Consider the following 15,283-nt stretch of genomic DNA (forward strand, 5'->3'; position numbering starts at 1 on the left):
CAGTTGTTATTCAGATTTTTCTTTATCAAACATCTTGTCAATACGATGAAAAAAAAATCTATTACTCTATTTAAAAAAAAAAATTAATGATTTATAAAAAAGAAAGAAAGGCAAAAAACAAACTAATTCTATTCTGTCTTTACCAGTTTTGATCGAACCTGGATAAAGTATGATTTAAGAATAGAATTTGACATTTATCCGATCTAACTAAAAATATTATCCTTGTCTAGAAACTTACGTCATGATGTTTACCAATTTTAAAAAGACAACAGTTAAGGAAAATATGAGAACGTTGGTTTTTTGAATATAATCAAGTTTTTATTTGATTCTGACCCGATCCGTAACTATCTCTACCATATAGATCTTTTATGTTAATAAGATAAAAATTGACAAGAAATACGAGAAACCAATGATAAACATAAACATTTATGTTTCAATAAATCCCCAACGAAAAAACAATCTGAATATTACCGACGAATCTTATTTAAATGATTATGGTGGTTTTTGAAAGATAAAAAAATTATATATTATAATCATTCTCTTATGTGCTACCAAAAAACCCACCAAGAAATGAATCAATAAACTACAAAGTTTTATATTTTTAATGTGGTTGTTTCTGATCTTAAAAGAATCTGAGGATTACAAAATAGAGAAAAAAAGTGGCTCAAATCATGGATAATCAATACCATTATTCAAACTTTATTGTTTAAAGTAGCCTAACAAAGACATCTCAAGTATGCCAAATCTGCCAAAAAATAATACTAAAAAATAAAAATAAAAATAAAAATAAAAAGAGTACCACATTCAGCCAAATTATAGCATTGAGTAGACAAGACATGCACAAGGTTCGGGCCTCTCATATCAGCAAAAGAGAAGGCCTCGACCTTTTAAGGCGAGACTGGACTTGCGGTTGAAAAAGGCCGGACTTTTTCAAGTTTATTCAGACTTTTTCATACCCGGGCTTATCTAGGCTTTTTCAAGTCAGGCCGATAGTGTCACAAAATAATCCCAAAGTTAAAAAGCATTCTAGTCAATCTATTGGGAGTTGGGATGACCAAAGAGCGAACATGAATAACCAAAACAAACATATGAAGTTGCTTGTTATATAAATTCATATGGGCAACAACAACTTCATAGCTAAAGCTCATCTTAACTATGGCCTTGATGGCCGGTTAGGATTATCTCGATCAAACGAGATATTGTCTCCAAAACTCGATACTGTTAGAATTTTATTTATTTTACCTTTTTGTACCAGAATCTAGTGAAAGAATAGGAAAAGAAATGAAGGGTTGGTGTTCAAATTCTGTTTTCCATTGGATCCAATTGAAATTGCCAAGAAAACGAAACTAGATTTGAGCAGTTGTTGTAAAAGGTGTGAAGGCAAGAAACAAAGAAAAAGAGGAAAGACAGGGAACCCGAAATCAACTCCTGAAGAGAGTTTCAAGAGCTTCAAAGAATAAGGGAGCCATTTCCGGACTGGGAGTTTTAATGGCACATTTAAGGCCGGGAGACCCAAGAAGTGTCGTAAGTTCAATTAAGAAAGGAATACCTCTTGGGATTTTAGCAGATAGATATAGAACCTCTTGGTTTTTGTTCTTTCGCTTGGCGATGAAGAACATGTTTGAAGAAGCCAACCGCTCTATGGTTGCATCCACGCTGTTTATCACAATGTCGGGGAAGTCTTTTGAGACCTCGTTGGAATCGGGCAATGACCTCCATGTCTGCAATCACAGTTGCAAAAATTCTTAGATTTGATCGGCTAACTACAACTTAGCAAGTTGTGTTAGAAGCTGTTTGGTTGTTTTTTCATTAAACCCTGTAGGATGTATGTATTAAGCTGTCAGTATGAATTAAAATTGGAGAAGCCATGTAGTAATCTAGAGAGAGAAAATGTCCATCCATCTAATAAGAAATTGCAATAATTTTCTTTCTAGGATGTTACATATCCATTGGGATATTCATCTTTTAGCAAAATTTCAACTTAAAAGGAACCTATAGCATAATGTTGTCATTACAAATTATTTATGGTACTGATTCCGGTCTAAGAGATCCCTTTGTTAAGGAGTGTTTTAGGCATTCGAAAATAGTGCGGATCGCCGGTTGTTTTTTGGACCAGATTTTTTCTGAGTCGGACTGGATATAGATCGGTCTGATTTTTTTCCCCTTTTTTAAACATATTAATTTCTTTTTCTCTCCCTTTTTTCCTTCTTCTAAACTAACCAGACCAAAAGCCTAGACCTGACTTTTTTCTGACCGAATCAAGACCAAGACCCGACCTTTTTTCAGACTGGACGGGGCCAGACCGCCAGTCTTGATTTGGTCTTTACCTTGCCAATTCTGTACCGGTCTAGGCTTTTTCCAGACTGCTTTGACAAGACTGGACATTTCTGACCGGACTAGGACTGGTCCATGTGCAACTCTATGTACAATGTAGCACCAACAATTTTTAAATTTAGTATTTGTTAGAAAGTTCAATGAGTGGCATAATAACAGATCTCATGATATTTTCAAATAATTATTACAAGTATAATGTAAAAAAAAACAGTCCACTAGCCTCAAAAGTGAAGATGCCATTTTCATATAGGCCATTTGACATTCATTTTCCTTTTGTCTAACATGACATGATGGTGGCCAAAATGAATGTGATCTGATTATGGGTTCTACTTGCTTGATGCAAAGAGAATTGAGATTGAAGACACACACATGGAGAATGTGGTCCAATGATGCAAACAGTCAATATTTAACTGTATCTCTGTATATTCAATTTGTTCCATCTTATTTATATCTCAAATATAGAGGGTATATAAAAGAATATACAAAGAGTTATGTTACCTCAAGGAAGGTACCGCGTTCCATTTTTCCATCCTCCGTGAACAATACAAACAATGAGATTCTGTCATTAAAGTACCATACGCGCTGTTGATTGTTTTTTACTGCAACCTGCAAAAGTGAACTTGGAGGACCTGGTGCCATATTCTGGAACAGAACCATAGGAAGAAGGGTCTTTTCCGTTGTTCCTGGTTGCATTTGTGGGATCTGGTCCAAAGTATAGGTGATTCCTTTAAAGCAACAAGATACAGTAGGAGAAAAAATATTGTAGTCAATAACAGGTACCTGAAGCGGACCACCAGCAGCAAGACCGAACGTATTCTTGTTGAACTGGATCATATGTCCATCCAGTGGAGTTTGTGTGTTGTTCTCAAACATTAAGCTGTAAAATATCTGACCATCTCTCCGTACCAACTGTGCGCTAATTTGTAAACCTTGACCAGTTTCAGCTGGTAATAAAACAGGCAGAGGAGGCCTGCAACAGTAGAAACTGTTATGTGATTTTGTACACACAGATTTGCAGTATGGATTGAGTCCCGTGAGGATGAAAGTTATCGTGAGAAGGGTAAGAAGGGATCTCCACCCTTGAATCAATCCTAATTGAAGGGAACCACTAGATCAACACTAATGAGATACACTAGATCAATTCCCTTCTAAAGCGCAATTCATGGGTTGTTTTAGGATTAAAAGTGATCATGTCCAGATCCTTTCTTACACTTCTCACCTTAACTCCTATTCTCACACAATCCTACGTCTTTGCACTATTACATTAATCTTGCTGGAATGTCATATTCTAATTTGTGGGTTCTAGGGTACACTTACCCTCTAGGTGATGTAGGTTGATCAACTGGCACCATAGCATTATTATCATCACCATCAAGACCCAGATCAAGTAAATCCGGCATGACAACAGGTGCAGGATATGATTGCTTTGCTACATCGTAAGGAGAAGTGCTTAAAGTAAGTGATGGTGCACCATTAGCGACACGTGCAAGCGATGTCTCAGAATGCACTATTTCACTTCCCTCTGGACATTCTTCTTCTTCTGTTTTTTGAATGGTCCTCACACGTGTTACAAATGTTTCAGGAGGTTTGTGATACACAGAGGACAATGTAGCAATATTAGCGAGAAGTTCATCGAGGAGGGATGATTCAAATTGATTTGAATCATCAATGACCACTGATTTCTCAGCCAAAACAACGTCTTTAGCAGCCTGATGTGTAAATTATGAGTCATTATGACGAATGGGTTTCTAAAACTTTATTATGAGAACCAAAAAACATATGAATTGCTGAAAACAAACATAACTAAATGAATAAACTAAATACAAGCCTCCTATTCCCCTAAAGTTAAGAAAGATGGGGACCATGTTTTTATCAAATGATGCATAAAACTCTAGGTTTCGGGAAAGTCAGTTATCATATATAATATTATAATATATGCTGCATTATGAAAACATGGAGATACAAGATTAACATTTTAGAATGTTCTGACCTTACAGAATATGAGTTATGAGTTCAATAAAATCAGGAGATAGCAGCAAGTAGCTCAGTAAATACAAACCTCAGGATCAGTTGAAAGAAGACGCCAATATATGTATGCACGATCTCGTAGATCTGGATTGTCAGTCTCCAAAGTTGCATTATTCAAAACAACCTACAAAGAGAATAACGCATCATGAAACCAGATCCACATAGATAGAAATACAGAGTCTGAACTTTAACGGACTCTTTTTAAACACCATACACTTTAAAATGTTCAAGGACATGACAACCGATTGGATCTCTTGGAGATGGAAGACTAGGGTAGCAGACTATGGGTACAAACTTGTAGCATGGATAGGAGGAGGGGAATTTGGAGATGATAAATGAGACAAGAGGATGGGTAGCGCGGTAGCAGTTAGGTTACCAGCGTCTTCTATCGTAAGATAGAGGGTTGTCGTAGTATGTCCTACTTTTCTTGTCTACCATTGTATCTTCTCGTGTGATGCTTTATTGTACAATAGTCTTCATTTTTCTACTTGCACTAGTAGTTCTGGATACTAACTTTGTGTTTCCTTCTTTGTCTTAACCTATTTTCCTCACATTTGTCTCTGGATTCTATGCTACTTTTCTGTTACTGTTATGGTATCCATTATGCCTGACGTATAGAAACACAACAATGTAATCAACGAATGATACCTGAATCATCTGTTGGGGCCCTTCAGTTGGCTTCTTAAGAAAAAGTTTGACTGTTGCTGTCAATAACTGCAACTGGACTTGTGCAGGTTCTTCAGGGAAACTCTCCAGAAAGCTTTCAAGAAGTTCATCGGCATTATCAATTCTTTCAGCGTATTCGCCAATTATCCAAATCATTGATGCCTGTGCAGAAAAGGAAAGCTGGTAAAGTTACCACGGGAAGCAGAGTATTTAGAGTTCATTCAGACATGCACTGTACCTTTGCTTCTGGCTCATCCAAAGTGTCCAAACTCTCACAAAGTGTGGCAATGATAGATTCATAACTGAGGGAAATAATAGATTAGGGGTTAAGTTTGAAATACAGTTATTCTGTAAGATATCATGGTTAAATTTAGCTGCATATAAATGGGGCATCAGAACCTTACGTGTTAGGATATCTTCTAAAAATATCTTTAATGACAATGATAGCTTCTTGAACTACATAGTTTACTTTAATTTTGATCAGCTCCAGAAGAACACTAATGCAACGCTCAGCAGCTCTTTCTAACTTGATAGCACAACGCCCAATGGCACGAATGGCCTTTCTGACAAAATCTACATCTACTTCTGTTGCATACTCTTTAAACTCCAACAATACCTGGGACGGAGAGTGTATTACCACATAAAACAAGATCCATTGAATACAGCAAAAATATCACTAGCTTCAAGAGCATTTATCACCTGGTCAATATTTCTATCTGAAGAAAGCTTTATCATGATCTCTAACTTTTCCATCTTCACATATACCGGATCATTGTACTTGCAAAAAAACACCTGGAAAGTAGGTTGATTTAATGTTATATCTCCCTGCTATTAGTATAATCCAAAAGATAAAAAAAGGTTGACCATAATACCTTAATTTCATGGGCAAGAATTGTAGGTCGCCTTTGTACAATAAGGTTAATGTTCCTTAAGGCAACATATTGAATCTCAGGTTCTGCAGAAAGTAATGTTACAAGCGGAGGAGCCATTTTCTTGCATAGATTTCGAATCATATCATGACTAGTGATCAGTTCCATTTGTTGAAGGATCATCTACGGAGGTGATAATGATAATGATTTTTAGGCTACAGGAAATAAGAATTTGAACAAAAGGCAATGTTAAAAGAAAAGAAGAAAGCGGAGTCACCTTAACAGCTGAAAGAACTACCGCACAATTTGCATGTTGTAACCTTGGAGTAACTCTCTCTACAATATTTTCAGCTTCACGTGCATTAGCTGCTTTGTACTTGGAAAGAGAATCTAATATGAAAACTTGACCCCATCTGAATCATGTTCACAGGACATTCCAACAAAGTAAAGTAAGAGCAAAACAAGCAAGTGAAGCAAGGTGCAGCAGAACACTAACCACACTACAAAATTAAAGTAAGAGCAAAACAAGCAAGTGAAGCAAGGTGCAGCAGAACACTAACCACACTACAAATTAACTTTATAGCAACTTTTACCAAAAGAAAACATTGTATTTAAGAATTAAGAATCACACTCACTCGGTGCATTCATTTAGAGCTGTAAGGAGCTTTGTAAGTGTAGGGCTAGTGACCTCAAGAATGAGTCTACTGCTGGTATCTTGGATTTCTGCAAGAGCTGCAACAGCATTTGCTACAACCATAGGGTTATTGTCAGATATCAAATCCTTGAGTCCTTCTAAAAAACCCCTATCTTCAACCAACTCAGCATCAATGTCATAAAGTTTAGCAACACATATAGCTGCTGTCTTTCGAACATAAGGATCATCATCCTGAAAGAAATAGCACAAAAAAACACAAAGATGAATATAACTGTTAGCCAAATAGATACTAATGGTTCTTCTTTCTAGTTTATTTTTGCATAGTAGTGATATATAATCTTGGACATTTCTTTGTATTTTGCATGTACAATAAACAAATGATCTTCTCATACTCGGTTTGATCAAAAGTTCAAGATTCCAACAAAAGAGAAAGGTAAACCAACCTTAAGACATCTATAGAGGGGATCACAAAGATATTCTGTAATTTTATCAACTCGTATACATCCCATCGTCCGAACAGCTAAAGCGCGGATTAAAGGATTTGGGTCCTGTGTATCCTGTAATTCTCATTAATGCAATCCCCTATTAGAATGTCAGTAAACAAAATTAAAAATCTTTTCAAAGGCCTATTTTGGATGTTCAATAAAATTAAAAACAATAATAAATTCATATTTATACCAAACAAAAACAGCAAAAGAAAAAAGATGACACATGCTTATTAGACACAAAACAACACTAATTATTGTACCTAAAGAATGACGTAGAATCTGAAACCCATACTACTTAAGTACAAGGTAACTTTAGAAGGGGGATTGTAGATAATGGTCTGAACTAAACTCAAACAAAGAGGCAAATGGAATTTTCTTTGAGAGGCTCATGTGATGAAGTCAAGAATATACACGATAGGGAGGTCGTCGTTTCTAGCCTCGACTCTCAAGTGCTACATTTAGAAAGCAAAGGCATACAAAACATGTTAAAGGAAATTCTATTAACGACAGTAGATTTAGCAGCAATCATTTCAACCAGATGTTGGCAAAAGCAGAAGTTTTACGGTTCTCAAATTGATTTTTCCTTCATATGTTACACAAGTCATCAAATCTAATACCACCTTCATTTGACAAGTACAACACCATTTGACTTGTTACACATACTTAGGAAACTGTTTGACTATAACTATTTCCTTGAAATGCCCTTTCTCTTGTGTGGGAATTTGACGAATTTAAAAGTAAATATATATAGGAATAGGTCTTAGTGACATAGGAATATGGTAAACTGGATTTCTATTGCAACAATTTGACTGTTTAGGTAATTCACTCTTGATGGAAATACCAAATGGGAATTGTTGCACCGCTCTTTGATAAGACCATAGACATGTGACAAATTTTCTTCTAACAAATTCTGTTTGATTTATAAAACAGAGGTTGCTATTGCAGCAATGTTCAAAATCTTGGACTAATGAAGTGCTTCATTAGTATCACTAGAATGTCATAAGACAAGTGTCACAACTTTCCATCATGTAGAAGTGTAATCCACACCGACTCCCAAGATTGAATTCACATCATCATTACTGAATTATACAGTTCTCTATCACTTAAAAATTAGTCCATTACATATAAGCATCTGAGAATTTGGCATGTTTCAAAAATCCAGATAATGGTGGCAATATTTTTCTCTTATTCAAAACATATTCCAACATTAAAAATCAAGAAAATGTCCCCCAAACTAGACCTTGAGAGCACAAAGAACAAATTTATCAATAAATGATCTCCAACTTAGTTTCCATTTATACAAGCATCCAAATATTCCACCCCAAAAAGCAAGAGAAAGGGTGCATCCTTGCATCTTTCTTGTATCCTATTCGTGCAAACTTTGTAACATACTGCAGTATTTACTGTCTTCATCAGCACCCTTGTGATATTTGTGATCACTATTCCTACTTGTTACACCTTTCAACTAAATATTAGATATGAAATATACACAACATGGAGTATCCTCAACATCAGCATGAAAAACAAACCCACTGAGAAGGAAACACCCCCCCACCCCCCCAATATGCAATCTATCAACATATTTTAAACATGTGTCCCATTTGTCAGATGTGCTATGCTCGATTGCAAGAAGATCAATTCGCTTCAAAGACCTTAAAAATACATTACAAGTATAAGTGACATCATCATGAATGGGCCAACATCATCTCTTGTGACATAAACATGTTCAGGTATGGTCTTCCAAGGCATCATGAAGATGGTTCACAAACTTGTGGTTAATCTTTTACTTCACCTGTGAAAGAGAGCACTTAGATGGGAACAAGGTTTTGAAAGACAAAAACATGAGATGAAGCGCTTTCCCTTAGTAATTGAGGCGTATGCCTCAACAATAAGATCTTAAGAAGATGCAATACAAAAACACATTTGGACCGCCTCGCCTCAACTGATTTTTAAAACCATGGATGGGAACATGCATAGCATGAATTAGTATAAGTAGTAATGTGATCATATTCTGCTAAGACAAAACTACAAGGTGCAACTATAACCTAGATGTGAAAACCCGAGCTTTTCCAGCTTATTACCTTCACGAAAGTATTCACTGCGAGTATTGCCAAGTCAGGTTGGCTTTTAGCATAATTAATGAGATACAAATAAACAAGCTTTTTGAGTTCCAAATTTTCTGTCTGCATACAGTTCACAACATCTGTGAAAAGTGATGAAACATCCTTCCCTACAGTCATAGCAGCAATGACCTTTTTAACAGCATCTTTTCTCTTATCCTGAATGGCAGAAGACGAGTTTCCATCAAGATAACAAACCAAAAGTACCACAAAAAAAGCCATGCAGCATGCAGTCTGTTAGTATGGAAAACACTAGAAAAAAACATGATATTCACCCCTGTTCCTTTCCTCTTTATCCAACTATAGTATGTTATTTTATGTCCAAGAGCCTTGATTGTTTCACCTCTCCTTTTCATGTTCCCAAGGGCTTCCTTTTTAGCCTATCCCCAACAGTTTAGGATATAAGACTCATTGTTGTCGTTGTTTGTGGGGCATGTTCAATTAACCCAATACCCAAAATAATACTACCAGGTTGATGCAACAACAGTTTGAATATACTGCTTACTATAAATCTCCTAATCACTTACCGGACCTTGTAAAACAAGGTATTGCAAAGCAAAAGAAATTGTGTCACCACTTGATGAATCATGTCACTCCTAGCTCAATCTCTTTCAAGAGAACCATCAATCAAAGATAAAAATTGCACAGTAGTCACGTGCTGGTTGCAAAGGTAATAATTGAAACGTGTCAAATTGACTAATGTTCATGTCAATGTGTTGCTTCGTCATGAATTCCAAGAGCATAGCACCCAAAGTTCAATGTGAAACCGATGAGAATCATTTAGTTAATATTACGACTGAATTTCAGTCTAATTTCAAACTTCAGTAAATATATTATGTGTAGTCAAGGAACACCGAATTTGCAAAATGCAAGCATGTGCATGCAAGGTAAAAAGTTATGCACACTTGCCTGTGAATTTTCACAATTTCACATGCTACATTTTAGAATCTTCAGATTCATGGAATAATGGGGAGACTGCATAATTCAAGCTCCACAAATGGAACGGAGGCTCATTGCCTCATTCATGCTAATATTATAACTAAATTTTCCGCCAAATCTCAGAATTCGAATACATGCATTCCCGATCACAAGGTTATATAATCATATCAGTGATTAATCTAACAATATAACTGGCACAATGTGACGATGACAAATGATTCAAGCGGATCAACAAAAACACACTTACGTTATTATTGAATTTGGATAATTTACATTTTACAATTAAATCGTATGCAAGCATACAATTACGACATGTATTTATACAAACACGCACACACACATATGTATATATATATGTCTGTGTGTGTGTGTGACAGATGAAAATGCATATATAGAACCTTGTACTGAGAATTCAGCTCCTCTTTGAGCTCCGGTATTTCTCCCTTTTTAGTTGTGGAGAAGTATTTTGAATCATGGCCGCTCATCTCTGTAGGTGAACTCCGACGAGGGGATCCGACGGAGAAGACGGTTTCTAGAGAGAGAAAGTGGGAGCTTGGAGAAAATGACGATACGATGATGATCTCAAAGGACTGATTAAAAACTGAAACGGGTCAAACTACGGGTCGGATGGCTCTTTGTTTGGGTATTCCTACACTTAGTAGCGTTTGGTATGCAAACCGGACGGGACGGGACTAAATCATCTGTCCTATGTTTGGTACGATGAAACAACAATGGACAAAACTGTTAAAATGATCAGATTGCCCCTAAATGTTATTTAATGTTATTTTGCATCAGTAATGATCGTAAATGACACAAATCAACCAAAATGTATTTAAATAATTACACATATGATATTTATACTATTTTCTAAATTTATATACACGTAACACAACAATTGTAAAAAATATACATAATTTAAAAATATTCCAACACATATATCGAAAGACTACACAGATTGAAGCTCATATATGAAGAAACCAGCCATGGCCCATGGGCACCAATCGAAAACCAAACATCGATCCTCARGGATAGAACTTATAACTACAAAAAGAAAACACGGGGAAAACAGGGTGAGAAAGATTGAAGCAATAGATGAAACCGTACCTATCAATCGAAGCAATCGATTGAAGAATATAGCCGGAAGAGATGATGGAAGACATGGCGAGAAGATTGAAGCAACCGATTGAAATCAGGGTGAGAAAAATTGAAGCAATCGATGAAACCGTACCTCTCTGCACAAATTTGAGTGTCTGTTCGTTTTCATGAATCAGATCGACTAAACAATCTAATAATCGCAATAAATCATCGATATCCCCAAATTTCACATAGTTCTTCCATAATTCAATTGAAAATTTTGAAATTATTTACGTAAAAACAAGGAGTTCAGAGAAAATTATGGATAGCGGCCCTCTATTCTACAAGGAGGGTTACCAACGATGATACCTAAAACTGAGAAAAAAACGTTGCAGATCATCATCGGCATCATCAAAAAATTCTTCTAGACCTTCAGGGTGCGTTTGGTTTGCGGGAATGTTTTTGAGGGATTTGGATTCCATGGGATTTGGATTGGATTGGATTTGAAATCCATTCCTCTGTTTGGTTTGTAGGATTTGGTTTCTAATACTTCGTATAATTTTCTTAACCTAATCTGTGTTCATGAGATTTCAACCTAATCTGTCAAAATTGAGGGATTTAACCTAATCTGTGTTCATGTATATTCAACCTAATCTGTCAAAATTGAAGGATTTAACCTAATATGTGTTCATGTATATTCAACCTAATCTGTCAAAATTGAAGGATTAACCTAATATGTGTTCATAGTTTAGAGAGAAATCCAAAAGGGGAAAATGATTTACCTGTTGACGATAGGCGACGGAGACGAAGGGCGACTGTTGACGAAGGGCGACGAAGACGAAGGGTGACGGCGGTGGCAACGGAGACGAAGGGCGACGGCGACGGAGACGAAGGGCGACGGCGACGGTGGCGACGGAGACGAAGGGCGACGGCGACGGTGGCAACGGAGACGATGAGAAGGAGACACGATGAGAAGGAGACAACGATGAGAAGGAGACGATGAGAAGGAGGCGATGATGGGAATGGATTTCAAATCTCGTGTAAGGGCGAAGGATTCTCAAATCCAGTGTTGGTGGGATTTTAAATGAATCCCGAGATTTTAAATCCGACCATTTCTACAAACCAAACGCAGGATTGGAATGGATTTCAAATCCAAATCCCTCAAACCAAACGCGCCCTCACTCCTCTTGGCTTTCTTCTCTTGCCTCGCGTGGCTTTAAATCGCCGGCAGGTATGTATTGTTTTAGGTTTAGTTTATTTGAGAGGGTATAGAAGTAATTTTGTAGTTTGTCCCATGTTGTTCCACCTTTTTTGGTGGAACAATACATCTCAAGATTTGTCCCACTAAAATTAAAAATAATCTCACCTTGTCCAATGCTTTTTCTGTCCATGACATGCCAAACATGAGACTATTTTTTTTGTTCCGTCCCGTCCCATGTAGTCTGCCAATTTTCTTTTTTCGGTACAAATAGATCCGATAACACACATATGGATCAAAACGTTGGGTTTCGGCGGAAAGAAAAGTTATAATGAGAAACGTAAGAAAAAAATTTCATTATTTGATCAATTTTAATTGAAAGTCAACGCTAATGAGGTGCACCGAGATGCATCAGATCAATTCTCTTCTAAAATCCAATTCGTAGGTAAACATAAAATTAAAAATAATCAAGAGTTCAGATTCTTTTTACGTTTCTCATCATAATTTTCTTTCTCATATGATCCTTTATATAAATCAATAATTATCCATTGACAGATTTTAAAATATTATATATTTAAGGTATATCAATATTTACAATTTTCTGCCATCCAATTTTATTTTTTAAAATTCACAAATAAATACATTGTTTTGTTTATTTACATTTGAAATGTATATAACTATATAAAAAAGAATCATCAAAAGATGATATGGCATCTTGAAAGAGTTAGGTGGCGTTTGTTTTTTAAGAGGTGTTGAAGTCTGAAGTCTGAATTCACTTCTGAATTTTAAGAGGTGCTGCTGAAGTCTGAAATCTGAATCAGTCAGACTGTTTGTTTTTACATATGAAATCTGAATCTGAAATCTGAATCAATAAGACTGTTTGTTTTTGTAAACTGACAGGTGTTGCTGAAGTCTGAAATCTGAATCAATTCATTTCATTTAAATCTGAAATATCCAATCATTTAAATCATTTATAAACTGCCATATATATTTAACACATTCAAAAATTCAATTGAAATACGTCAATTGATTCAACACACAATAGWAAACACGAATAAAATCTCATAACAACTACAATCAATATTCATTTTGTAATTGTGTCGTAATTTCTTCTCTTAAACTAGCCATATATGTTTGGTCAGCGACACTCCCATGCGATTGAATCTCTTCAGCCTCATCCTCGCCATCGTTCTCTTGTTCGCTGGTTTGATCATACTCAGAAAATAGCTCATCACTTAAACCTTCCTTCCGTATGAAGTTGTGAACCGCAAAACATGCAGAGGAGTGAGCAGTTAAGAATTGGGTGTTGATGTGATCCCATCGACATATCTTAAAAATCCAATCTTTTTTTTTTCTTTTTTCTTTTCTTTGGTGGTGAGTCTTGAGAGAGCAGCAACAACTGGTGGGTTGTCTCTTCGCCCCCAAATACCCCAAAAACACGAAAAGTCCATTACTTGCAAATCAAAGCCAAGATCTAGATCAGCAAAAGCACACATTATCTACAGATGTACCAAAATCGAAACCATTCCAACAACAATGCTAAATCAAGTATGGAGAAACCGATATAACTCAAGATCTACATCATAGACAAAACATTCGAATCCAGACCGTGAATCAGTGAGTAAAAGTTCATGATATTATTAGTTGAGCACAAACAAACAGTAAAGAGACGTAAAATCATACCGTTCTTGACCGGCGGTGTCCCAGATCTGAGCCTTGACAGACTTGTGCTTTATAACGAGAGTTCGGGTCTGGAACTCGACACCGATAATGGAACTGAACTCGTTTCTGGAGAAGCGAGCAAGTATATGTGATTTGCAGTGCAAGGAGAAACAAAATCAGAAATCAATAGATGAACAAAATCGAGATGAACCAACAAAAACAGAAATCGAGATGGATACCTAATCGAGAGATCGAGATGGATAGAATAAATCGAGAGATCGAGAAGAAGACGGTAGGCGACGCAAGGCGATTGAGAGAGAGATCTGGTAGGCGACGCAAGGAATTAAGAGGTTTTCAGACTTTAGGATCCCTCTAAATAATTCAGACATATTGAGAGTTTTTAAGCACTTAATTTAAAAAAAAAAAAACGCACTTAATACCTCAATGTCTGACCGATTCAGACATAAGAGGCAATTAAGTGCTTTTAAAAAAAAATAAACAAACAGGGCCTTAGAATTATTAGTTGTTATTTTTCTTAATTTTTGAATTATTTAAAATAAAAACATATCATTAAATAAATGAATATTTCATTTACTTTTTATATATAAGTTACATATAATAATCTAATAAACCTTTAAATCTTTATATCTATAAATATATTAATCTATATATTATATATATTATAAGTTGCATCTATTTTTTTATACGTATTAATGTATTGCTTGTGATAAGTTTTTAGTTATATATCGATTATGATAATCATTCTATATATTGATTGTCATAATTTTCTATTTTACCTTTATGGTCAATGAGTTAACATCACAATACTTTGTAAAACCGATAACCAAATGAAAACTATTTTGCTCTCTCAAAACCACACAAAACTATAAACTAAAATTAAAATGGACAACAAATAATGGGGGTGTTGAAAAACTTGACCAACTCAACTCAAAGTCACCCGATGTCAAACCGAGTTATAAAATCTTCAAACTGTAGGGTTTTTGTTAGAATTGAGTTAATCTCATTTGAACTCAACCTAACCAGATGAACCGATGCCCCTCTTATATGCTATATGCATCTACCGCTAGATATGTAGTTAGCATTGTCTTTCATCTGCATGGTCATGACAGATAACTATTTTTCATACGCATATCACAATGACCCAATAATTTACTTTCTATCTGCAGTAATGTTCAACTCCTTTTTGGTGCCAAGCTGCCTTTTATTTATTCTTCATGCAACGAAGGTCA

General features: G+C 35.8%; 1 protein-coding gene across 1 annotated transcript; it reads right to left on the reverse strand.

Annotated features, from left to right (window-relative positions):
* Positions 1-1,345: 1,345 nt before the first annotated feature.
* LOC112528239 (beta-adaptin-like protein C) lies at positions 1,346-10,595 on the reverse strand. Its single transcript, XM_025139218.1, has 15 exons — positions 10,498-10,595; positions 9,122-9,319; positions 6,996-7,109; positions 6,533-6,783; positions 6,175-6,310; positions 5,901-6,080; positions 5,728-5,820; positions 5,433-5,644; positions 5,267-5,330; positions 5,011-5,190; positions 4,394-4,486; positions 3,652-4,043; positions 3,115-3,304; positions 2,833-3,036; positions 1,346-1,721 (listed from the first exon to the last, which is right to left on the reverse strand). The coding sequence occupies exons 1-15, from the start codon at positions 10,582-10,584 to the stop codon at positions 1,422-1,424; spliced, it is 2,694 nt and encodes an 897-aa protein (XP_024994986.1). The 5' UTR covers positions 10,585-10,595; the 3' UTR covers positions 1,346-1,421.
* Positions 10,596-15,283: the final 4,688 nt, after the last annotated feature.

This window comes from Cynara cardunculus (genome assembly GCF_001531365.2).
Source record: "Cynara cardunculus var. scolymus isolate 2C chromosome LG 15, CcrdV1, whole genome shotgun sequence".
Classification (NCBI taxonomy): domain Eukaryota; kingdom Viridiplantae; phylum Streptophyta; class Magnoliopsida; order Asterales; family Asteraceae; genus Cynara; species Cynara cardunculus.